This window comes from Acanthochromis polyacanthus, chromosome 8 (assembly GCF_021347895.1).
Source record: "Acanthochromis polyacanthus isolate Apoly-LR-REF ecotype Palm Island chromosome 8, KAUST_Apoly_ChrSc, whole genome shotgun sequence".
In the NCBI taxonomy this organism is placed as follows: Eukaryota; Metazoa; Chordata; class Actinopteri; family Pomacentridae; genus Acanthochromis; species Acanthochromis polyacanthus.
The window spans coordinates 26,079,655-26,106,884 of record NC_067120.1 but is presented as its reverse complement, the minus strand read 5'-3'; the positions used below and the strand labels follow the sequence as shown (position 1 = coordinate 26,106,884).

General features: G+C 41.4%; 2 protein-coding genes across 8 annotated transcripts in view; one reads left to right on the top strand and one right to left on the bottom strand.

Moving 5' to 3' along the window:
- cadps2 (Ca++-dependent secretion activator 2) overlaps window positions 1-27,230 on the top strand; it is a 561,419-nt gene that overhangs the window by 473,094 nt on the left and 61,095 nt on the right. For 6 of the 7 annotated variants that reach the window (XM_051951548.1, XM_051951546.1, XM_051951547.1 and 3 more), the window contains exons 20-23: window positions 798-917; window positions 3,233-3,262; window positions 22,949-23,104; window positions 23,393-23,540. In XM_051951548.1, the coding sequence (XP_051807508.1) occupies window positions 798-917; window positions 3,233-3,262; window positions 22,949-23,104; window positions 23,393-23,540 (454 nt within the window). The remainder of the gene's footprint in view (window positions 1-797; window positions 918-3,232; window positions 3,263-22,948; window positions 23,105-23,392; window positions 23,541-27,230) is intronic. The other variant, XM_051951549.1, reaches the window with a different exon arrangement.
- Window positions 13,313-15,126, bottom strand: LOC127534987 (uncharacterized). The gene has a single exon (XM_051951582.1). It carries the CDS (start codon window positions 14,878-14,880, stop codon window positions 13,444-13,446), a length of 1,437 nt encoding a protein of 478 aa, XP_051807542.1. The 5' UTR covers window positions 14,881-15,126; the 3' UTR covers window positions 13,313-13,443.

The following is a 27,230-nucleotide window of genomic DNA, read 5'->3' as shown; positions in this document are numbered from 1 at the left end:
ATGAATCTCTTGGAATACTCACCAAAGTGTTACACTTAATGAATTATAGTCAAGGTAATGTACACATATCAACCCCAACATGTATCCTGTCACTGTTCGCTGTTTTTCTTGTAAAGAAACATTACAAGATCATTTATTGATCCCAATAAAGACTACAATATGTGAGTGCCATCCGTTGCTTCCATATACAGTACATGCTTACTGGAGAAGCCACATTGATACACAGGATATTTGAGAAACAAATTTTCTGATAATGGTGAGCTGTAATTATATTATAAATGATCTTTCCTTGATACGGTTCTCATCTGGCCCTGCATGTGACCTCTGTGGCTGTCAGTTTTTATAGAAAAATTGTCTCTTATTGACATTTTACATCTGTTCACTATCAGCTGTAATGATTTGTCGAGATGTGAAACTGGTTGTGGCATCAATGTACCCAAAGCAATAAAAGACAAGGGAACTGTACAAACATAGCGTTGCACAGGACAGCAGAGGAACAAAAGGAGGCAGCAGTGAATGTACAACACAAACAGCAAGGACACAGTGCACTCTTTGACAAAACACACCTGAAATGCAAAAAAAAAAAGAATGGAAGTGAGCAGTAACTTTTCTGTCTTTTATTGTTGTTTTTGCTATTCATCAGTTACTGCAGGCAGAACAAGTGGCTGCCATTATGCTACTATTTTTCTGTGTGCGTGCTGTAAGAAACAGCCACTGTTACTGTTGCAATCTCTTCTCTTTCTCCTTGTCCTGTATTCTTTAAACACCATCATCAACTTTTCTGCTGATTCCGGCAGGTCGTTAACTAATAATCTCGCCAGTGTTCCCCTTCCCAAAGTCCCCAGCCTTCCCCTCACACTGCCACAGATGCCCAGCTTCTCTGCACCTGCCTGGATGGGACCACTGTGTGAGAACACGTATGTATAGCTGGGGTTACATGCCCCTGAGGATCAGGACAAGAAATCTTCACAGGGTCCCAGTTTGTCAGTAAAGAAGCATAGGCAGAATATCTTCCTACAGGAAATCAAGATACGGTCCATGAGTAGAAAAAAGTACCCAGATCCTAACCCAGACCAATGACAGGTAATATGTCCTAAACTCATCAAATCTTTCCTTATTACCTGCATCTAGTCTCTTGGTCTTGGTCTGTTACCTTGTGCATCTGTTGACCAGATCACTTCTAAAACTCTGTTCCAAAATCCTAGCTTTAATAAATACGAGCTGTATTTTTTGTCAGACTCCGCTGCAAAGGACCTGAATGCTAGCTTAGCATGTTAGCGTTCCTTTAGCCTGTTAGCATGACAACATTCCATTTATGTACTACTCTCTGACTGCAGCTTTTGCCAGCTTATAATAACATTTATTCTCTAATATAATCAAATAAATATCATTACAGCTTGCTATTGGGTCATGTCAACACTTGTATTACCAGTCCCTCCAGGAATTCGCGATGTTGTGATCGTGCGAATTCACGCAAAATCAACCAATCTCCGTGAATTTTGCGTGGCCTTGCAATTTTGTCCAATCACCGCAACTTTCCCGCAATTTTGGCCCACCTCTCGTGAGTTCCACCAATCATAGCAGCTCCCAGTGCAAATGTAATGCACGTAATTCATAGCGGCACGGCGTCTGATAGCGACACGGTAACCATGGCAACAAGTGAACGCTACCTCAGCAGCCCGATGACGATCACATGATTGTGATCCTACAAGAAATCTACCACTGTGGACGTATGACACAAAAAACAACTGATTAAATTGTGGGCGTGTTTCTGAGTCCCATCAATTCTGGTCGCCCCCTGCATAGTTAGGTCACATCATATTAACCAGTATCTGGCTGCTGCTAATGTCTCACCATGGTGTGCCAGCTTTTGTGGAAATGGGTTGGAACATTAAATAATTAATTTCGGAATAAATATTGTCAATTATAGTGTTGAAACATGTTCTACAAGCTGGAAAAAAATGCAGCTTTTTAGCAATTGTCACTTATCTCCCGCAATTTTATCTCAACAAATAAGCTTAAAACATCGTAACTTTTATCGCAATTTTTTTTAGAAAAGCTGCCGCGAATTCAGGCATTTTCAGCCACAACAATCACGAAAAATGCCCGCAAAATCCTGGAGGGACTGTATTACCATGTTGTGTGTTTTGGTATAGGTAGCCTACAGTCACACACACACACACAGACGCATATGTATATATATATATATATGTATATATATATATATATATATATATATATATATATATATAAAAGCATGTTTGTGTTAGTGTGCTAACATGTGTATGCATGGTTGTTACATGTAAATGTGTAAATGTTAGCATTGTTTATTTGAATAATTTAAAAAATACCAGCTCCTGAACGTGTTATGTCTGTTGTGAGCAGCACAACTTGAATACAGCTAAAAACAAAATTAAACTTTACATGGTGTACACCTCATTAAGATATGCGGTACATACCTTCAGTTTGAATTTTTCTTAGTTCTATTTAACAGTGTTTTGTGCTCAAGGAAAAATCAAGGAATCACCAACGTAATTAGGGTTTGTCCTCTAATTGCTAAATCAAGACATATTCAGTCAACAATCCCGCATTTCCCACATTTTCATCTGCTGAAACAACATGCTGCTTTCCTCCTTCATATTAAATTTTTACAAATTCAAAGAGTTGCAGAGAAAAGATTGACAGTGGACAAGAACCAGGATCAGGTCAGGTCTGGTCATTTGGGATGAGGTATCGGTGAAGACCTGTAGTCTGAACTGTCCTCTGATCTAATACTCAGCAGTGCTGTTGGAGTTCTGTTTCTGTTTATCATGTCTACATGTTTGTTAAAGTGTCAACATCAAAGTATTCCACTCAGAACTCCTCTAATTCATATAGTTTTATTTCCCAGTATGATGCCCCTTTCAAGTTTAAATGTTTTTCTTTTAGTAAAACTAATTTATTGAATTCCACAACAACTCTGAGTGTGAAGTAAAGACCTTTCTGCATTATTTTCATCTCAATGAGCCAGGATCGGCAGGAGAGGGAGGTTTGTGGTTTTAAATTCTTTCTGTGATACTGTAGCTCTTTTGTCAGTAAAGCATCACTTGCATTCGATCGTTCCTTGGAGACTTGTTGGTGAAGATTTTGACTCCTCATGTCTTTCTTGAGTCCTTGTGCTGTGCAGTGTGCATGCTACAATTTGACGAATGTCAGTGATACAATAACTCAGCACCTCAATCTTCTGTTTCAGCTTGCAAGGAATAAATCTGCCTGACATCTTGTAAGTTAAAAAATATTCTGTTTTATATGTGAGAAAACTACAAAACGAAACACACTAGTTTAACTCTACCTCAAACAAGAACCACTTGGAACCTAACTGGAATAAAAGACAAAGTAAAGTAAATTGCCATGGCTATCCTTTACTTTTCATAGTCTGACAAAGGTTTTACACTGAGCAGCCACAACATTCTACAATTCTACAGTTTCATTTAGCAGACACTTTTATCCAAAGCGACATACATCTGAAAGTCGATACAACACATCAGCATCATACAAGGATGCTGTCCTCAGTTTACTGTGAGATCCACTATAGCAATGATAATAATACATAATAATATAAATGCACTTTTCAAGACACTTAAAGACGCTTTACAATACTATTGATATTGAACAGTTTGTCTCCTGCAGTTCTGTCTGCTGTTCTTCTCCAGTCTCTTAATCTTACTCTGTTCTGTCACTTATTGCTCACTGAGGTCCAAATCTGAAAGCATAATCAGTGTTGTTTCTGAGACACTATTTTGGAGTAATTTGTGGCTGCCTAATAATGTTGCCACTAGCCATTAGCATAGCCTTAGAAAAGTAGCTGATTTCCTGTTTTGTGATGATGGCTTGTGTTCCTTTTTCAGTTTATGTGGGTTGTGTTTCTGCTAAACACATATTGCTGAGACCACAGAGTCACACAGACAGAGAGAGGCAGCTGCATCAGACCCAAAGTAGCACATTTAATTGATCCATAATTGGTAAATGAAAATAACAATATTGTTAATGGGAAACCACAATAATTGTTCAGGACGATTATCAGTCTATCCCTTTGATTACTATTGAGTTTGATTGTAAGTGGTTTTAGTGTTGGGGTTGACTGATCCATTTGCTCTCCACAAAGCTTATTCTTTTACACTAACGACAAAGCATTATCAAGGCTCTAGATATGAGGTGATAAAAAATGGATGACTGTCTCAATTGGAAAGCAATACTTAAAAAAGTAGCTATTAATCTAATCAAAAGAAAAACAACTATGATTTGTATGTAGTGTTCAATGGTCACTTACTGACTGTGAATGTGTACAGTTTCCCTGTTTCTCATTATCTCATGTTGAATTGTCCATAAGAAAACATGCAATACCAGAAAGAAGCTGGTCCATTTCATTTGAATTGTTTAAATTGTGGATGACATTTCACCTGAGCATCTTTGTGATGCCTTTGGATCTAGATACTTGGCAGTCCTGTGGCCTTTCAACCACATGGCAGTTTAGTGAACTGTGAAACTTAGAATCCTATCTCTAACATGTTAGCACAACTACGATAATATTAGTTGCCCAAGTTCTCTCAGTTGTCGCTGTACATGATGTTTGAAAGTTGCTTAAGAATTTATCCATAAGTTTACACAATTGTTTTCAAAAGATGCACTTGTGCAATTGACTTGTTCTCATAACTGTGTCTCTGTTGTAGAGCAGTTTTACTGTTCAACAGAGGAGGTTGAATGAAAGCATATCGCTCAGCATTGCTAGTAAGCTACAAAAGTATCCTCTGTTTTGTGCAGTACTGCGGCTAACTGTTCGTTTACAGTGCTGGCTAGTTTGTTATACATGACAATACAGTAAAACCAGTCTGTCAGTAGATTTTCAGAGTGAGCTGACTGTACTGGAGCACACATTACTTACTCGATGACAGTATATTACAAGACTGTGAAAGCCACAGCAGCAACCATAATGTGATAGCTCAGTCTAAAATTACCAGGGTGCTTTACCTTATGCACAGAGCTTTTATAGGGTTGTGTGTACTGAGCTGAACTTAGCAGCTGGCACTACCAACCCACTACTGAAGTGAATGCAGACTGAAGCAAAGCTGAGTGTCTTGTGTGAACAATTCACTTACTGTTGTGCATTTGCTTTAATTTGAACTGTGATGAAACTGCATAGCTTAGGAGAAAAATGAAGGCACTGACAATGAATCTTGAACTGAACAGAACATAGAGATTAGAATAAAAAATCAAAGGGATTTGAGATTTCCATTTTGTCTTGTCCAAGTCCACGTACACATCCAGTAAGTGCAGTGATTCCATCGAAAAGAACTGAATTTGCTGCAAATGGTGCCTTTAGAGAAGCAATATGCATAGAAAATGTACAATGTAAACTAGAAAAGCACTCAGAGGCGCATACCTCCGCCAGGCCATCTGTCTGTCTGTCTGTCTGTCTGTCTGTCTGTTAACAGCATAACTCAAAAAGTCAGGGACAGATTTTCACCAAATTTTTACAGAATGTCCGGAAGAGCAAAAGTAACAATCGATTAGATTTTGGAGGTGATCCGGATCACCGTCTGGATCCAGGATTTTTTTTGAAGGACTCTGTCTGGACTCAAAAAAATCCTGGATCCAGACGGTGATCCGGATCACCTCCAAAATCTAATCGATTGTTACTTTTGCTCTTCCAGACATTCTGTAAAATTTTGGTGAAAATCCGTCCATGACTTTTTGAGTTATGCTGTTAACAGACAAACAGACAAACAGACAAACGGACAAACTCCGGTGATTACATAACCTCCTGGCAGAGGTAATTATCAACATCTCTGCATTGACTGCTTCCAGTTTCCCTAATTTCTGCTTTATATCCATGTAAAGTGAATATTTTTGGCTTTTGGGTTATTGGTCAGGCAGAACAAGGTATTTCAGCTTTTACCTTTGGCTCTCAGAACTTAAGGTGGACATTATGTGTGACTAGCTGATTAAATCTAAAATTGATGAAAAGATGAAGCAACTGAGACAGTGATCGTTACTTGAGGTACAGATTTAGCTAAGACCGCAATCTGATGTGTTTTGCTCAGTCTGGTGTTCTAGAAACATTTCTATAAGTTTTCATGTTTCAATCAGTGTGTTTTGGAGCAAGTGAGTCTGCAATAGAACTGCCAGTGCTGGTGGCCATGTTGAGGGGTGAGGTGGGGAGAGGGAGTCTCAAGGGGCTGGTTGAGGGTGTGTTTCTTAAAAAGGCTCCTCATTCAGACACCCCCAGCCTTTCCCACAACACAGACCACACTGTTTCTCTACCTCACTTCACTTGGCCCTCCTTGATCTATGAAAAAGAGAGAGAGAGAGAGAGAGAGAGAGAGAGAGAGAGAGAGAGAGAGAGAAAAGCTGGCACTTCATTAGCGAGCACAGACGGGCGAGTGGGATCGTCCCATTCCCCAGGGAGTGGGGCAGAGCACGCTCAGAGAAGAGCACCACTAATTAGACATGAGGGGGATAGCCACTGAGTGTTTAATTGCACCACGGACTCAGCCCAAAGCATTTATTCCTCTGCACCACTTGTTAAGGTAACAGTCTTTTAAAGGCGAAGTGAGAAAAGTGAGGGAGTGAGTGGTGCTTGTTTTAACCCCCCTGTCATCTTCCTTCCCACTCCTCCATCCTCCTGTGGCTGTCATTCTAATAGCTGGGCGCTGTACACTTGGATGTCGGTGGCGGTGAGCGTTGCCATGTGTTGCTGTGTAACCTGTGCGCAGGGGAGAAGGCAGGGAGATGTCCATCTGTCTCTGTTTCAGCCTAGCGCTGTGTTTACTGACTGAAACCACACAGCTCTAGCCCCAGACTACCAAAACCTGTTGAAGAACCATACTAGAAGCTCAGGACACTTGTCGTCTACAAGATACTTAGCAATCTTGTTTTTCTGTCCCCACTGGTTAAACAAAGAACTAATTTGATATGTGTTCGCTGGAGATACCCGATCGCACTCCATAACTTGTGCTTTAGATGTACAACACACTGATGCTCACACAAACAATTTCTTTTAACCTTTCAGTTCATGAAGACAGACATTTAATTAGTTGAAAAAGTCACACCAACACATACAGCATTTCTAAAATAAAAATTTCTACAGCACGCAGTAAATCCTCGTGTTTTGGAGTGTTCTTGAACACACCAACACAGTTATGTTTCCAAAAGGGTCATTGTTTACAGCTGCATACCCATCCCATGTTCACAGACTTTATTATCTATGGCAGGGGTGTCAAACATATGGCCCGTGGGCCAAAACCGGCACGCCAGAAGGCCTAATCTGGCCCTCCTAATGACTTTGCAAAGTGCAAAAATTACAGAGAAGACATCAACTGAAAATTGTAAATTTGTAAGACTGTAAATATAAAATTAGATCTTGGCAAGTTGTTTTAATCATAAAGTAAAAGGTCATATTTTTCAGTTCCGGATAGCTGTGACTAAATGTGTTGTGCCGTTGTAGACACACTGTGATCTGGAAGTTAAAATGTGTAAATGATAAACTGAAGCATTGTGTTGTGAAATTTTAACTTTTTTTTCTTCTGAAATTTCAGTTTGCTCATGATGTTTTGTTGAAAGATATTTTCTTAAATGTGAACATTTTCAGAATGTGCTTTTTTGAACGAAAACGAAAGGAAAAATTTGGAGTTGTAGTTATTTATAGGTTATTATGTGATGATTTTACTGGTCTGGACCACTTGAGATCAAATTGGGCTATATGTAGAATAGACCCTTTATTTGTTTACAAACATTGTGACGTTTTTTGTGGGTGGGGCTTATGCTGGAGGCAAAAGCGGAGCGAGAAGTCAAGCAGGACTGGGAGTATTTAGTTTGCGCTGGGAGTTTGCGCTGCAAACTCGAGCATTTTTAACCCGTTAAATTTAAGTGTACCGCCGGCGGTACACTTACTAATTTGCATAGGAATTTCAAGAATGTCCGACGGCTGCAAACGCGATTATACAAACACTATACGCCGATGGAAAGCTTAGATTCTCATGAATCCGCCGGTATAAACCACTTTCAGATGTGATTACCACAGCGGGTAATATAAACACATTTGTCCGACAAACAACGAATATCCATCCATCCTTTCTCTGTACACGGCTTCAACGTACACAGCGCGACTCACATTTCCAGGTTCATTATTACACACAGATGAAAATATTCCACAAAAACGGCCATAAACTAACCTTGGTCATCCAGACAACACAAGCCAGTAAACTCTTTTGTCCAAAACATGTCTTGAAGTCGGTATATAATCCACGAATCGGTCGTTTTCAAGGAAATGCACCTCTCGATGCGCGTCCAATATTCCCTGTATTTCTCGTCATATTTAACGGGTTATTGTTTTTGACTGTATTTTTTTCTGTGTCTTGTTGTGTCCTTGTTCTTATGGTGTGTGTATTTGAACCCAGTGTCTGGAATAAAGCTGAATTGAATTGAATTGAATATTTTTTATTTACAAATAGAATATTAGCGATTTTTTGTACTGAAAATGTCTGGAATTGACTGCAGCTGATCGTCTCTGTCCAGTCTTTTCGCCTCAGTGCATTTAACCACAACTGTCTTCGTTCCCTCTGAGCACGAGTGTTCGGTGGAATCCTATAAAACTTTAATTTGCGTTCGCCAATGTCATTCCTCCTATTCTGGCATCCAAAAACACAGCAGGACGACATTTTAGAAAAGTTGATAGAGCCTAGTCCCTCAATCTTTCGCCTTTCTGTCCGGCCGCGGGCTTCCTCTTTTGCCTCCAGCTAAAGCTGTGACGTCATTCGTGACGTGGATCATTAAAGGGTCTATAGTACAGTAATATGATTAATGGGTCATTGTGTAACAGCGTGGGAGGCTTTGAAAACAGCTCTTGTAATGAAGTATTGCTGCTTCTTTCCTCCGGTTTTATAAGGAGTCGTTTCATAGCTTGTTAGCTTACCAGCGGCTAACTGGCTGGCAAACCAGTTCAACGCCAACCTCTGATCACTGATCCAGTGTCCGGACCACGCTAGCTAGCGGAACGTTCATAATACTGATGTGGGACTGTTGTAGCTAGCATATTCATAGTAGGTTAACAGCAGGATGTTGGAGAAATAAAACTTACCATTATCAGGATCGCTGGTTTGCATGGCAGACTCGTAGTGCATCACACTGCTTGAATGTCAGTGTATTTCAGGCCGATTTCAAAATAAAACTCAATAAAACTCTCGTCCGGGTGGGTGTCCTCCATTGTCGTTTCGCCATACCGACATGTCCCTTCCAGGGCTCGGTAGGAAAAAAAGACTAAACATATATTGAAGGGGCTGGTTGAGAGGCTCAAGAATGGTGAAGACCTGAAAGATCTTCACCAATCTTGAGCCTCTCCGCGACTCTGTGGACAGTCATCTGGCTGATGTTCAGCTGTTTGGCTATATCAGACTTGTGACCAGCACGAAGGCGAGCAGATATCTGAATTCTTTTGACTTCCATCTTTATACAACTTCACCAGAGAACAAATTTGTATTAATGACATCTGCCTATAAGGTAGAACTTTCAGTTTGTTAAATGGAATTTTTCACTCCAACATGTAAACGTCTCTAAAGCGCATGAAACCATGTAACAGAACTTTTGCAAAGCCCAGTATATGGTATATATTGATGTATATATTGTTCTTGACAGTGCCATTGCTATTGATATAAGAACTTAAGTTTATTATCTTATTAAGAAAACCATGAACAATGGCTAAATATCAGCTCTTAAATTAAACTCTTATGAGCTATTTTTGTTGTTATCATCTTATTTGTCCAAATAAATGTACCTTTAGTGGTACCAGGCATTGAAATGAACAAAAAATTGAAGAAAACAAGGGTGGTGTCTAATAATTTTTCCCATGACTGTAGACAGACAGACAGACAGACAGAGAGAGAGATGGAGTCTTACGCGTATATACTGTAATTTTTTTACACTATTTCGAATAGTTTTAGTTTTTTACCAGTCCAATGGTGAGAGAATGTGAGTTTTTACCAGCTAGTGTAAGCTCTGTTTGACAATACGATTGGCTATTCTATTCTTTTCTATTCTATTCTATTCTATTCTATTCTATTCTACAGTTGGTACCGAAAGTATTCAGACCCCTTGAAATTTTTCACTCTCTGTGTCATTGCAGCCATTTGCCAAAATCAAAAAAGTTCATTTTATTTCTTATTAATGTTCACTCAGCACCCTATCTTGACAGAAAAAACAGAAATGTAGAACTTTTTGCAAATTTATTAAAAAAGAAAAACTGAAATATCACATGCTCATAAGTATTCAGACCATGTGCTCAGTATTGAGTAGAAGCACCCTTTTCGGCTAATACAGCCATGAGTCTTCTTGGGAATGACGCAACAAGTTTTTCACACCTGGATTTGGGGATCCTCTGCCATTCTTCCTTGCAGATCCTCTCCAGTTCTGTCAGGTTGGATGGTGAACGTTGGTGGGCAGTCATTTTGAGGTCTCTCCAGAGATGCTCAATTGGGTTTAGGTCAGGGCTCTGGCTGGGCCAGTCAAGAACGGTCACAGAGTTGTTCTGAAGCCACTCCTTTGTTATTTTAGCTGTGTGCTTAGGGTCATTGTCACGTTGAAAGGTGAACCTTCGGCCCAGTCTGAGGTCCTGAGCACTCTGGAAGAGATTTTCTTCCAGGATATCTCTGTACTTGGCCGCATTTATCCTTCCTTCAATTGCAACCAGTCGTCCTGTCCCTGCAGCTGAAAAACACCCCCACAACATGATGCTCCCACCACCATGTTTCACTGTAGAGATTGTATTGGGCAGGTGATGAGCAGTGCCTGGTTTTCTCCACACATACCACTTAGAATTAACACCAAAAAGTTCAATCTTGGTCTCATCAGACCAGAGAATCTTATTTCTCATAATCTGGGAGTGAAAGATTTCAAAGGGTCTGAATACTTTCCGAACCCACTGTATTCTATTCTATAGACCCTTTAATGATCACGTCACGAATGACATCACAGCTTTAGCTGGAGGCAAAAGAGGAAGCCTGCGGCCGGACAGAAAGGCGAAAGACTGAGGGACTAGGCTCTATCAACTTTTCTAAAATGTCGTCCTGCTGTGTTTTTGGATGCCAGAATAGGAGGAATGACATTGGCGAACACAAATTAAAGTTTTATAGGATTCCACCGAACACTCGTGCTCAGAGGGAACGAAGACAGTTGTGGTTAAATGCACTGAGGCGAAAAGACTGGACAGAGACGATCAGCTGCAGTCAATTCCAGACATTTTCAGTACAAAAAATCGCTAATATTCTATTTGTAAATAAAAAATATTCAATTCAATTCAATTCAGCTTTATTCCAGACACTGGGTCCAAATACACACACCATAAGAACAAGGACACAACAAGACACAGAAAAAAATACAGTCAAAAACAATAACCCGTTAAATATGACGAGAAATACAGGGAATATTGGACGCGCATCGCGAGGTGCATTTCCTTGAAAACGACCGATTCGTGGATTATATACCGACTTCAAGACATGTTTTGGACAAAATAGTTTACTGGCTTGTGTTGTCTGGATGACCAAGGTTAGCTTATGGCCGTTTTTGTGGAATATTTTCATCTGTGTGTAATAATGAACCCGGAAATGTGAGTCGCGCTGTGCACGTTGAAGCCGTGTACAGAGAAAGGATGGATGGATATTCGTTGTTTGTCGGACAAATGTGTTTATATTACCCGCTGTGGTAATCACATCTGAAAGTGGTTTATACCGGCGGATTCATGAGAATCTAAGCTTTCCATCGGCGTATAGTGTTTGTATAATCGCGTTTGCAGCCATCGGACATTCTTGAAATTCCTATGCAAATTAGTAAGTGTACCGCCGGCGGTACACTTAAATTTAACGGGTTAAAAATGCTCGAGTTTGCAGCGCAAACTCCCAGCGCAAACTAAATACTCCCAGTCCTGCTTGACTTCTCGCTCCGCTTTTGCCTCCAGCATAAGCCCCGCCCACAAAAAACGTCACAATGTTTGTAAACAAATAAAGGGTCTATATGGTAGTCATTGAAATTTCCCTTGAAGAACCAGTGAACTCTTTGCAAACACATTTTAATTTATGTGTTAATTATGTTTTGTGTCCGTAATACAAGTCTAAAAAACTTATTCAAATGATCAGGTTACCACAATGAAGTAAAGAGTACTGGTAATCTGCAGCTATTTTCATAATTTCAAGGTAAAATGCTGATTGTTGTGTGATTTTCAGCTTTGCAGATGTGGAAATTTAATGCACTGATTTATTATACATATATGCTTTTGGTAGTTTTTTTGTTGTTGTTAGCAAATAAAACAAGGCATTTAGCACTGTTGGAAATGATTGCAGGTATTTTTAGTAACACTTTCTAACATTGTATGGACAAAGCAATAATCAGTTAACGGAGAAAATGATTTGTATTACAGATGCTATCAACAGCATGTCTTGTTCATTTTATTTGGTTGTCGGCCTTGGATGATGAGGTCCAGTTACCAGGAGCACTAGTCTGCAGCCCGCTGGTCTCATCCTCCACGCCATCCTCCTCTCAACACACCAAATCAAATAAGATGTGTTTAGACTATGCAGACATCAACATGATCAGTATGTTATCTTTTGGCCCGTCCTAAAATCACAAAATAGAACATTTACTTTAAGTTAACTGTGTTTGTTCTGCCCTCACTATGCGTAAGCCACTTTTGCGAAGCTCGGCAGACAGTTAACATCAGAAGGTGGGAAAAGGACCAGGAGGAGACTGAGTTTTGTTTGAAGGCAAAGTCTTGTGTTTTTGATTCTCTTTTCCTTTCCTTCTTTTAATATATCCTTCTTTTTTGTAGAACTGCAATGACATGAAATACACACAGAATAAATTTACACTGTGTACTGAATAACATTTTCCACTGTAAATAGTTTACCTTTTTAACAATGCTTTTTAAACATATGAATTGACACAAACATGAATTTAGCTACTGAACATTCACAAAATTACAATGTAAGTGAACAGGAGAACTAAATCAGTATTAGCTCACAACCCTATAAGCAAGCTTCACAATCAGTAAACTGCACGTCATGCTAAAGGCTAACAGAATAAGCTTCATAGCTAGAGCTGATTAGCAATGAATTTGGCATTTCTACCACAGAAAGTAACACATATTTGCAACAGGTATCATCAATAAACAGTAATAAAACAATGAATCGCTACTTACAGACGTATAATCGCTCAGACTTGAAATAGAAAAGGAGAACTGCACATGGCTCTGATGCACATGGCTGCACTGAAGAGAAAATACTACTGCGGACAGCGATATAAAAAGGGACCAGAAGGAGGTGCTGTTCAGCAAGATTAAAGGGCAGAACACTCCCCACCTGGTATTACATTGTGATACCACTATTAACTAAAACACAACATATTGGGGGCCCCTTAAAATAATTAAGTGTCTTTTGACAGAAGGAGAACAACTTCTGAGATGGGCCTAAGGAAAACCTTGATGGCACCTTGACTGAAGATTCTCACTTCGACCTTGCGTGTTTTCCCATCAGCACTGGGAAGAGTCTTCTGGATGACTCCGACAGGCCACTCATTGTGTCTGGCCTGATTATCTCTGAGAAGTACGACGTCTCCCTCTTGAACGCTTGGTTTATCCTCTGTCCACTTTCTGCATTTTTGGAGTGTTGCCAGGTATTCCATTCGCCAGCGCTTCCAGAACGTGTCGGCTAGACATTGGACTTGTCTCCATTGATTTCTATGCAGATCTTTCTGGTCGAAGTCTCCTTGAGGGGGTAGCAGAGGACTGATCTTTTGAGTCAGCAACATGGCAGGTGTTAGGAGAGTGGGCATTTCAGGATCCACTGATACCGGCACCAGCGGTCTGGCATTCATCATAGCCATAACCTCTGCCATCAATGTCGTGAGTACCTCATGAGTGAGAGGAGCTGCACCTGCATGTAGTAGTATTGCGTCCAAGATGCGGCGTGCAATCCCTATCATCCTTTCCCACGAGCCGCCGATGTGGGAAGAGTGGGGCAGGTTGAAAGTCCAGGTGCACCCTTGATGAGCAAGATAGTTCTTGAGCTTAGAGTCTTCCGTGTTAATCCCTAACTCCTTGCAGGCTCCGACAAAATTGGTGCCGCAGTCAGAGCGGAGTTGCTTGGCAGGCCCACGGACAGCGAAGAATCTTCGCAAAGCATTGATGAATGAGGACGTGGACATAGACTCTATTACCTCAATATGAACAGCACGAGTACTCATGCACGTAAACAGAACTGCCCAACGTTTGCTTTCAGCGTGGCCTCCTCTAGTTCGGCGTGAGGTGATCAACCAGGGCCCGAAGGCATCCAGACCTACATGCGTGAAAGGAGGCTCTTTGACAAGCCTATCGGCAGGTAGGTCAGCCATTTTCTGCTCCATCAACTTTCCCCTCAGCTTCCTGCAGGTCACGCATTTATGGATCACTCTGGAAACTAGATGCTTGCTTGACACAATCCACAACCCTGCAGCCCGGATGGCGCCCTCTGTGAAATGGCGCCCTTGGTGAACTACCTCTTCATGATAATGCCTTACCAAGAGAGTTGCAATGTGACTGTTTTTTGGAATGATCACTGGGTGCTTCTCATAGTTAGGGAGATCAGCTGATGAGATACGTCCTCCGATTCTCAGCAAACCGTCTTTGTCAATGGTGGGATTAAGTTTCTTCAGAGGACTTCGTTTTGAGAGTTTACCGCCCTTCTCCAAGCACCTGATCTCTTCTTTGTAGGCTTCCTGTTGAGCACTCCGAATGACCACAGTCTTTGTTTGCCAAAGTACATCAACAGCGTGATCTTGAAAGGTTTGTGCCGCAGCTCGCACAGTGTGTATGAGTCTTCCCATGGCCCGTACTATTGACCTCCAGGTTGAGAACCGTTCGAAACGGCTTGCTCCAGTGGTCTGGCATTCATCATAGCCATAACCTCTGCCAGGTGCACCCTTGATGAGAACACTCCAACCTCAGGCCGGATCTCGTCATCCATGTCTGGCTCAACAAGTACAAAGGCTCCTTCTGGACAGGGTTTCTCTTTTTCCAACTGTCCTAGGAACTCTGAGCCAGAGAACCAGTTGGTGCTCTTTAGGGTTGCTGCTGACATAAGTCTTGTGGCGTGATCAGCTGGATTACTTTCAGTTGTAATGTGGTGCCACTGTTCTGGGTGACTAGACTTGAGGATACGGTTGACTCGGTTAGACACATACATGTAGAACCTCCTGGAGGTGTTATGAATGTATCCAAGGACAATCTTGCTGTCCGTGTAGAAGTCAACCGCATGTACAACCTCATCAATCTCACTGAGGATCAAGTCCGCCATCTCCACTGCCAAAACAGCACCACACAGTTCCAAACGTGGAACTGTGTGAGCTGGCCGAGGCGCCAGCTTGGCTTTTCCCATGACAAACCCCACGTGGCACTGGCCTTTCTCATCAATGACTCGAAGGTAGGCGACCGCAGCAATGGCCATAAGTGAGGCGTCAGAGAAGACACACAACTGCCGATGTTGGGCTGAGGCAAGAGACGCAGGGAAGTAGGTTCGTGGGATGCTCAACCCTTCAAGGTCTGAAAGAGATTCCTTCCATGCTTCCCAGGGCATTTCCTTTTCTAGAGGAAGAGCGGTGTCCCAGTCGAATTCCCCTCCCGATATTTCTCTGACCAGGGCTTTACCTTGCATGGTGATGGGGGCAACCAGTCCAAGGGGATCAAACAGACTGTTGACGGTTGACAGGATACCCCTACGGGTGAATGGTTTGTTTTCCTTAGATACTTGAAAGGTAAAGCAATCTGTCTGAAGATTCCACACCAGTCCAAGGCTGCGTTGTGGTGGCAGAGCTTCGGTTCCCAAGTCAAGATCTTTTAGATCATTGGCGAGATCTTCTGCGGGAAAAGCTGCCATCACTGCAGCACTGTTGGAAGTGATTTTGTGAAGGCGCAAATTGGACACTGCTAGCATTTCCCTTGTTCTTGTCAACAGGTCGATTGCTTCTGCTTCTGTGGGGACTGATGTGAGGCCATCATCCACGTAAAAGTTTCTCATCACGAATTGCTGACAGTCTGTGCCATACTCATCCTCACACTGCTGGACAGCTCGCCTTAGCCCATACGTAACCACAGCAGGAGAAGGGCTGTTGCCAAAGACATGCACCTTCATCCTAAACTCTCTGACATCTTTGGCTAGGTCGTTCTCCTCGTGCCACAGAAAACGCAGATAATCGCGATGGTCTTCACGAACCTTGAAACAATAGAACATCTGCTGGATGTCAGACGTAATTGCAATGTGTTCTCTTCGGAAGCGCACCAGAACTCCTAGCAGAGAGTTGTTTAGGTCCGGCCCGCTCATCAGAATGTCGTTCAAGGAGATTCCATCCTGCTTTGCACTTGAGTCGAAGACCACCCTTATCTTCCCCGGCTTCTGAGGATGATAGATTCCAAATATAGGTAAGTACCATCGTTCTGCGTCACTTGCGAGTGGAGGGGCTGGCTCTGCATGGTCGTTGTTGAAGATGTCTTTCATGAACTCAATGAAGTTCTGTCTCATGACTGGCCTTTTATCCAGAGTGCGCCGCAGGGAGGAGAGTCGTTTGACGGCTTGTGTGTAGTTGTTGGGGAGACGGCGGCGTTGGGTGCGAAAGGGTAGTGGTGCAACCCAACTATTTGTCTCGTCTATGAAAACCTCTCGATCCATAAGAGCAAGGAAGGCTTGATCTTCAATAGACTGGCCTGTCTTGTCATCGTCTGGAGTCCGATTGAAGATGGTACTCCCAAGAGTTGAAGCCTCCTTGCCACTCTGGAGAGATGAAGTTTGTGCTAGCATGACATTTTTTTCTTTGACATGGAAGTTGTTAGGACAGGGACTGAGAATTGAGCTACGACCATTCAGCATTACATTTGTCTTGAAAATGTTCACATTATGAGGCTTATGGGCGCTCCCCAGACAAACGTGCCCCACAATGACCCATCCCAAGTCAAGCTTCTGAGCAAAGGGTTCATCGTGCTTCCCGTTGTATTGCTGCCACACTTTGTGGACTCTCAGGATATCTCTCCCTAAGAGGATCAGGATCTGGGCTTTTGGGTTGAGTGGTGGTATTTTGTCTACCACAGGCTTCAGATGTTCATGATAATGTGCTATTTCTGGAGTGGGGATCTCAGTCCGGTCGTCTGGAAGCATATCACACTCAAGGAGAGTTGGTAGAGTGAGTTGCACTTGCCCATCTGTAGACTCGACCACGAAGTCTGATGCTCTCCTTCCTGCTGTCTCCACGATGCCCGAGCAGGTCTTCAATGTGTAAGGGACTGCATCTCCTCTCACACTGAAGAGCTCAAAGAAATCTGGTCGTGCCAGGGACCGGTTACTCTGGTCATCTAAAACAGCATACATAGGGACTGCTAGTTCAGGCTGACCAGCTGGATACACTGTAACTAGACATATTTTTGAGCATGACCTCCCACTGGCCGCTCCTGAACAGACCTCAGTGCATTTTGAGGTAACCTCTGTGTTCTCAGGAAGGTTGTGCTCCCCACCTTGCTCCGGTGCAGTCACTGAACTAGTAGAGTTCCATGGTGCCGGACCTGGGTGCAATGCTGCTAAGTGTCTGTCGCTGGTGCATTCAATGCATTTGATGACAGCCTTGCAATCCTTTGCTGTGTGTGTTGTTGAAGAACAGCACTTAACCCTTTAAGCTTCAGTCAATTCCAGCCGTTTTCAGTACAAAAAATAGCTAATATTCTATTTTTAAATAAAAAAAAATTACGAAAAATACGGGGAATATTGGACGGGCATCACGAGGTGCATTTCCTTGAAAATGACCGATTCGGGGATTTTATACGACTTCAGGACATGTTTTGGACAAAACAGTTTACTGGCTTGTGTCGTCTGGATGTAAAAGGTTGGATTATGGCCATTTTTTGTGTGTAGTAATGAACCCGGAAATGTGAGTCGCGCTGTGTGCGTTGAAGCCGTGTATAGAGAACGGATGGATGAATATTCATTTTTGTCGGACAAATGTGTTTTTCTCACCCGCTGTAGTAATCGCATCTGAAAGTGGTTCATACCGGCGGATTCATGAGAATCTAAGCTTTCCATCGGCGTATAGTGTTTGTATAATCGTGTTTGCAGCCGTCGGACATTCTTGAAATTCCTATGCAAATTAGTAGGTGTACCGCCGGCGGTACACCTACGACGCACTGAAGCGTAAAGGGTTAAAGCAAATGTTTTTCTCCCTAAGGTAAGTTCTGCGCTCTTCCAGTGGTTTACCTCTGAATGTGCGACACCTTTTCAGAGGGTGCGGCTTGTTATGCACTGGGCAGAACTTCCCTGGGTCATCCAACCTCTTTTCCGATGCACTTGCAGAGGTAGCTGCGGCTTCAGGAGCAACCTCTGTCTTTCTTACTGACACAGGCATCTTGGTGGATTTCGGAGCTTTAACATGGCTTGGTGTGTTGGTTGTGAAAATGAAACTTGGATCATTTTTTGTTTTAGCTTGGTTGCGAATGAACTGAGAGAAGAAGCTGAATGGAGGAAACGGTACACGGTACTCTTCTTTGAACCTTGACCCCTGACTGACCCACTTCTCCTGTAAGCTATATGGGAGCTTTTCGACAATTGGATTGACACCACGTGGAGTGTCAAGGACTGCCAGGCCAGGTAGATGCCCTCCTGACTTTGACATCTCAACTTCAAGTAGGAGGTCACCAAGCTGCTGTAACAACTGGTTGTCTCTGTTAGACATCTTAGGAAAGTCTTCTTTTCTCTTGAATAGAGTGTGTTCAATGACTTCTGGTGATCCATAGCTGTCTTCGAGTCGCTGCCATACCATCTCAAGACCTGCAGGTATATTGTGGATATGTGCCGCTCGCATCCTTTTAGCAAGCTCTGATGACTGAGGTCCGAGCCATTTTGTCAGGAGATCAAACTCCTCCCTTGCGTTAAGTTCCAACTCTTTAACGACTGCAAGGAAAGCGGATCGCCATGCCCAATAATTTTCAGGGCGGTCGTCGAATTTGAGAAGGCCCGAGGTGATCATCTCCTGACGCTTCAGGTACTTTGTGACATCTGACATGGGTGATGTATGGTATTCAGCGCGGAGAGGTGTCCACTGCTTAGTGTTGTCTGACTTAACACGGCTTTTGCTAGCGGTGTAGTGTGGAGCTGGTCTGTAGTTAGTAGCAAACTCCTCCCTTGCGTTAAGTTCCAACTCTTTAACGACTGCAAGGAAAGCGGATCGCCATGCCCAATAATTTTCAGGGCGGTCGTCGAATTTGAGAAGGCCCGAGGTGATCATCTCCTGACGCTTCAGGTACTTTGTGACATCTGACATGGGTGATGTATGGTATTCAGCGCGGAGAGGTGTCCACTGCTTAGTGTTGTCTGACTTAACACGGCTTTTGCTAGCGGTGTAGTGTGGAGCTGGTCTGTAGTTAGTAGCAGGGACGTTGTTATTGGCTCCTGCAGTGTAGTGAGTAGCAGGGACATCGTTGCTGGCTCCTGCTGTGTGATACATAGCTGGGACGTTGCTCCTGGCTTCTGCAGTGTGGTGCATAGCTGGGGCGTTGTTAGGGTCAACCTTTAATGGCGGCGTCAATGGCCCCGTAAACGCAGATGATTCATTGTCTTGAGAGTGCCGTAGTACATATTCAGATGTTCTTTGTGCAGGTGGGAGTGGCTCGAACTGGAGATCAAGTTCGCTTTGAAATCCTTTCATTTCATTTTCCTCAGCTGCTTCATACACTGCTGCCTCAGCTGAGGCTGTTGCTGCATCTTTTTCCAGTTTCAGCACATGCAGCTTGGCCTGTAGTTGTGCTTGTTCTACCATACACATTGCTTCTCTTTCTGCATAAGCAGCTTGTGCACGTGCTGCTTCCGCCTTTGCTCGTGCTGTGACTCCAGCAGCGCTTGCTGATGACATGCGTGTACGTCTTGAAGCCCTGGAACCTGAGTGCTGTGACTGTACTTCTGGCATGTCATCTGCGTGTTGCTGCTGCATGCTTGCACTGATGAGTGTGACGAATGAAGAAGAAGAGTGGATGCAGTGTACAGGTAAGCTGTTTTCTAGATGATGAGTCCGCCGTGTAGACGTCTTTCTACTCTTCTGCCCTCACTATGCGTAAGCCACTTTTGCGAAGCTCGGCAGACAGTTAACATCAGAAGGTGGGAAAAGGACCAGGAGGAGACTGAGTTTTGTTTGAAGGCAAAGTCTTGTGTTTTTGATTCTCTTTTCCTTTCCTTCTTTTAATATATCCTTCTTTTTTGTAGAACTGCAATGACATGAAATACACACAGAATAAATTTACACTGTGTACTGAATAACATTTTCCACTGTAAATAGTTTACCTTTTTAACAATGCTTTTTAAACATATGAATTGACACAAACATGAATTTAGCTACTGAACATTCACAAAATTACAATGTAAGTGAACAGGAGAACTAAATCAGTATTAGCTCACAACCCTATAAGCAAGCTTCACAATCAGTAAACTGCACGTCATGCTAAAGGCTAACAGAATAAGCTTCATAGCTAGAGCTGATTAGCAATGAATTTGGCATTTCTACCACAGAAAGTATCACATATTTGCAACAGGTATCATCAATAAACAGTAATAAAACAATGAATCGCTACTTACAGACGTATAATCGCTCAGACTTGAAATAGAAAAGGAGAACTGCACATGGCTCTGATGCACATGGCTGCACTGAAGAGAAAATACTACTGCGGACAGCGATATAAAAAGGGACCAGTAGGAGGTGCTGTTCAGCAAGATTAAAGGGCAGAACAGTGTTTATGAAAAAAGAAAATAATTACTGACAACTAATACTTTTTGGGTGATTTTATGCTGGAAAAGGGAAGCAGGAAGCTGCTGTGGATCTGCTGCAGTATCTGGAGAGGTCAGAGGAACGGTTCTTGGAACAGATCAGAAGACACCAAGAGCTGACCTCTGCCATGCTCCAGAACATCCATAGGATGGATGAAAACCTTGGTTGGACTGATGGGACGCATGGTGTCGGTGCTGGAGTGACTGTCCCAGAAATAAACTGCATTGTCGACTACTGCCTTTTCTAGAAAAATAAATCTTTTTTTGTAAATTCTTTTACTTTTTAGTTATTTAATTTAACCTGTTTTGTATTTTTACTCATGCACTTCGGGTGAATAAACAGAAATTTGTGCTGAGAGATGCAAATTTTGTCTATAATCTACAGAGACTTTATTCAGTGTTCAGTGCACACTTTTGTGACACACATTTTGACAGATAATCGGTTGTGCTTTTCGAGCAGATTTTATTCTGAGACATATCAGTACCATATGTTGCTGTTTTTTTTTTTTTTTTACTGTTACACCAAGCTAGGTAGATAAACTGCAGCAGATATATTATTGAAGTGTGCTTACATTACGTGTTTACATACAATGCTCACAAATAGTTATTCAACTTTTGGGTGAAATTTATGGAAAATGTAAAAACTTCATGCTGTAGTGATATATCATAAAAATAGGGCATTTAAGTAGAAACATGCAATAGTGATTTCCTCATCTCAAAAAATGTTATTGAATCAAAAACTAACAACAGTGGAGGGTATGTCACAATAAAAATGTCTCATGACAGTTTGGACAGAACAGCAGCCTTCAGCTGAAATCCAGTACAATTGTGTCCCACCAGTGGTGTGATCGTGGATGTGTCCAGGCAACAGCTGACCTCTGCCTCGTAATTAGCCTTAAGACCAGCTATAAAGATAAACATAGATATTATCATTATCATATAGCGTGTGTTTAACCGCTATGTAGTGGATGCAAATGTAGTCGACGCTAAGTAGCTAAGCTAATGCTAACACGTTCCGTGTTCAGATTCAAAGCATCTCTAAAAATTACCTGTCTTCTCAAAGGTTGTCACCGCTGCCTGTGACAATGCTGAAGACAGATAGCTAATCACAGCAGAGCTAATCTGAAGAGCAAAGGTCCAATAAGATTCCTGTTTTTGTTTGCCATGTCCCTTCCAGGAAAAAGTCTGAATATATGGAATGAAAATCTGAATAGATGGAATTAAAATCTGAACAATATATATATATTCCGACTTTCATTAAATATATATATATATATATATTTTTTTATATATATATCGACTTTCATTCAATATATTTGTACTTTCATTATATATATATAATTTCCTAAACGGCATGCCATATATATATATATATATATATTTATATAAACACACACATATACACATAGGCACACCTTTATTGCACAGTGAAAATGTAGCAGCAGTATTGCACAGAGGTAAATATATGTGGCCTCTGACTTAAAATGAGTTTGCCACCCCTGAACTATGGTGTTCTCTGTTATGATAATGGGTCAAACTCTTATAAATAATAAAATCACTGACAAATTCTTTCTTGCACTGAGACTGAGGAAAGAGCAAAAAGCAAAAGAGGGCACTTTGTAAACTTATTTTTTTAATAAAAATAACAATGTCGCTCCAAAACCTAAAAAGATAAAAACAATGCCACCTGAATTTTTTTTTTTTTTTTGAGGTAGCTAAATATCATGCAAACAGCAAAACATCAAAAGAAAACTGATAGAAAGTTCAGAACCAAAAGGTGTGATGAAGTGTTTGGAAGTGAAATTAGTAGTCAAACAAAAGTTTCTTTGCTGTCTGAATTCTGTATGAAGATCTATCTCATTTATTCCTATGATAACGTATCACCAACACTTAAAGGTTGAAAAATATGTACAAAACTGGACCTTCAAACTACAAGTCTCCATTGGTATTATAATATTTTTTTCAAAATAAGAGTTTGGTTGAACAAATGAACTTAATAGAAGATCCAATTGTCATGTTGGAAAGCTCAACAGGTCCATAGATGAGCTTGTAGTGACATTGTCTTTGTGCATTTCACTTAATCACACTCTCCATCCTCTCTGCAGTAACGGCTCAGCCACCTCCGATGATTTGTTCTGGAAGCTGGACGCTCTACAGATGTTCGTGCTTGACCTCCACTGGCCAGACATTGAGTTTGCTAAACATCTGGAACAAAGACTCAAACTGATGGCAAGCGACATGATGGAGGCCTGTGTCAAGAGGTCAGACTGAGAGGCTGCCACAGTCAAATCAGGAGCTTTGTGTTTATATCTTACAGGATAACAAATGAACATACTTGCCCAAGGAAAGCTTAAGTACAAATCTGAGTAAACTAATTTCTTACTTGATAATATAAAACTCAACAACCTCATCAAAAGCTGACATTTTCCTTTGTGAAAAGTCTTTTCCTTTTGTTTAATATTTTTAATATATTGATGAAAAGTGTGTGACACTTGTATTTACAGCGCACTTTCAATAGCAGTCATCAAATCCTCTGTTTGGTCCCACAGAACAAAATCTGCATTTGATGCCAAAATGCAGAAAGCAAGTAAGTCGACAGACTTCCGGGTGCCGCTGTCAGTCTGCACCATGTTCAACGTACTGATGGATGCCAAAAAGCAATGCTCCAAACTGTGTGTGCTGGACAGCGGTCAGGAGGTAAAGTAAAGTGACACGCAGGTTTATATTTCAGCTTTAGTTTTGTCTCTTTACATTCCAATTGAATTGAATTCAATTAAATTGAATTCAGTTGGGGGCTGCACAGTGATTTAGTGGTTAGCACTTTCGCCTTGCAGCAAGAAGATCCCCGGTTTAAATCCTCAATGTCATCTGTCTACCTCGTTGCAAATCTCATACTCCTTGGCTGCACAGTGGTTCGGTGGTTAACACTTTCGTCTTGCAGCTAGAAGTTTCCTAGTTCGTGTCCCAGCCTTTCTGGGATCTTTCTGCATGGAGTTTGCATGTTCTCCCTGTGCATGCGTGGGTTTTCTCCGGGCACTCCGGCTTCCTCCCACAGTCCAAAAATATGCTGAGGGTTAATTGATTACTCTAAATTGCCCGTAGATGTGAATGTGAGTGTGATTGTTTGTCTGTATATGTAGCCCTGCGACAGACTGGCGACCTGTCCAGGGTGTCCCCCGCCTTCGCCTGAGTCAGCTGAGATAGGCTCCAGCACCCCCCGCGACCCTAGTGAGGATAAAGCGGTGTATAGAGAATGGATGGATGGATGAATTTAGTTGAATTGAATTGAAAAGAGGAAAAGGGTCACTGTTCTCAGTAGTCACAAACAGGCATCTCCACTTGGATATCAGAAGATTATTCCTAAATGATCCGTCGCTGCAAAAATAAAAATAAAATCAAAATAAATCTCCATTCCAATCTTTAGTTTTCCCTTCTGCTGTCTCCTGAAAAGTTTTTTTTTTCAAACAAGCAAAACAAATCTACCAGTCAGAGAGGTTTTCTAATGACAATAATGAAAAGAAACTCAATTATAAAATTTTGAATATTTCTGTCACAGGTCAGCCTTATTCAGTGCCATGTTGTTTACAGTAATAAATTGATTATTTTTCCTAATATAACAGATCCAGCACTTACTATTTTGCCTATTCACACAAACTTGCACAGTACTGGCAGGTTCTGCCATACAAGGAAAAGACAATTAAAGTTTCATAATGAATGACATTATCGTATTAGTGTAGCAAGCACCTTTATGCCAGGCAGTCTAAGGCACACCTGTGCACTAATCATGGTGTCTAATCAGCATCTTGATATGGCACACCTGTGAGGTGGGATGGATTATCTCAGCAAAGGAGAAGTGCTCACTATCACAGATTTAGACAGATTTGTGAGCAATATTTGAGAGAAATGGTAATGTTGTATATGTGAAAAAAGTTTTAGATCTTTGAGTTCATCTCATAAAAAATGGGAGCAAAAACAGAAGTGTTGTGTTTATATTTTTGTTGAGTGTATTTGACATTTTTGATTGTGGTTCAAGTATTTTTGTAGTTTTGCAGTATATGTTATAAATAGGGGCATACAACAGCTGAAACTGTTATTGACAGGTGATAAAAGTAAATGGCTGACAGAATGTGTGTGTAGCTGAGGTTGGTCACTTAATCAATTCAACAAACGTCCATGTCCAGTTTCACCAAAAGTGAAGTATACACAAAGGCAACATGCAAATTTACTTTTCCTTTGTGAGTGAAGTGCAGCAATTCAATTGACATTATTTAATTTAATCATGAATGCTGATGTGGTAAAATCCTAACCCTGATAACATGACTACTAATTGCTTGAAATTATTTTAAATAAAAGTAAAACCTGAACTTGGAATATTTTTAAAATCATCTCCACATTGGAGTTTTCTCTGGGTTCTCCAGCTTCCCTCCACAGTGCAAAAACATGCTGAGGTAAATTGGTAACTCTAAATTGTGCGGAGGTGTGAGTGTGACTGTTTCTATGTGTAGCTCTGTGATAGACTGGTGACCTATTCAGAGTGTCTCCAGCCTTCACAATAGGCCAACTGGGATAGACTTCAGTCCTCCACGCGACCCTAATGAGGATTAAGTGGTGGATAGATGATAATGAATGGATCTCCACATTGGCAAAACAATTATTCTGTTTGCGGAAAATTGAGTCCTGGCTAAATAACATTAAATCACTCAAGCTAAATAGATGCTTGTATTTTTCGGCTTGCATCTCACAGCTCACCATTAGAGACTCATTTGTCACAGAGTGAAAGTGTATCAACTTCTGAAAACCCTCTGCTGTCATTTATTTCCAGCCATATTCTGAATAAATTGAGTACAACTGTCAGATAAGCCACGAAAATATGGCAGTTTCCCTGTGAACATCCAGCAGAAGGGGAGTTTATGTGTATTCATTTTCACTTGAAACGGCCAAACGCTCAACATAAGCTGTTAAAGGGATGACCATGAAGTCTGTGTGAGGCAGCGGCCTTGGCGTTGCTGAGTGCGAAACCCTTGGCCGCTGGCAGTCTTGACAGAGAGCTAAACTTGCTGTTCTCTTAACCTTCAGCTTCCTCTCGTCTGCTACTTCCACTGGGCCTCTGCTGCTCGAGAGCACCTTTGTTCCTATTGACACTCAATGTCTGCTTGCAGAGAGATGCTGTGTATACCAGCTTTGACCATATATACAGCATCCACATAAAGACAGTCTCTACTGCTTTCTTTTTCACAGTTTCAAGACAACACAGGCAATACAAGAAAAGAATAAGAAAAGTTTGGGTAACGTTAAAAAGGCACCTTTAACACGGCTATGGTAATTTTTCATGCAGTTAATAAAATGCTCTCCCCTCAATATACAGAAATTGAATTTTCTGAAGTTGTTTTTCATTTCCCGGTGTAGTACCAAAATGATTAGCTATTAACTGATTAGTAATCAGATGAATTTAAAGAACTAATATTCAACATAAATTTATCAAGAGAATTTTACTATTGTACATATTCAAGACAGAGCTAATAATAATGTACCGGTATTCAATTAAAATCTCTTTGGCTATAGTTATTTCTGTAGGGAGGAAGCTAGCTAGGATTGTATGCCTATATTTGCACAAGCACTCTCTACGGTCAATTATCAGTTAACCTCAGCATGTCTTTGGACTGTGGGAAGGCAGCCAGAGTACCCGGAGAAAACCCATGCATGCACAAGGAGAACATACAAACTCCATGCAGAAAGATCCCGGGAAGGCCAGGACATGAACCGGGGATCTTCTAACTGAAAGACAAAAGTGCTAACCACCACATCCACTGTGCAGCCTACCAGTCTTTTTCTCTCACCAGATTTAAGTCCATAATGTTTAGCTGCCCTGACTTGATGAAGAGCCCTTGAAGGGTATAACAGAGAACCAGATGTCAGGAAAAGTAAAAATGAAGAGCACACTGATTTTTTTAAGGTTTTGAAAGTATTTTCTCCAGCATGTTATTATTATTGTTTTCTTCGAAGAAAATGTTTACACTGAATTTTTTAATCTTTCCAGCAGCAACACCACAAAGCACTTTATGATATAACACCAGCTTCAGTCTTTAATGGAGATGTCAACAAACAAGTAAAAGCTGAGCATTTTACATCACTTGAGAGAGGCGATGTGATTTTATGAAGTCCTTCTGGGATTCCAACACAACAAACCTCAAGTTGACATAATGTTGCATTAAATATTTCTTTCAGTTTGTAAGGATGAACTTTATTCAGCCTAAAAACTCCAACATCTGAATAACCTTGATAAATGTTCAGAGTTTTTGACTGAAGAATGAATCATTCTCAGGAGTTTCAAAAGAAGAAAGTCCTTTACAATTTGTCTTATTTCTGCTAGTTTTTACATGTTTGATT

Bases quoted from the DNA above. Each gene is read 5' to 3' on its own strand.
- LOC127534987 (XM_051951582.1), bottom strand. From the start codon at position 14,880: ATGGGAAGACTCATACACACTGTGCGAGCTGCGGCACAAACCTTTCAA.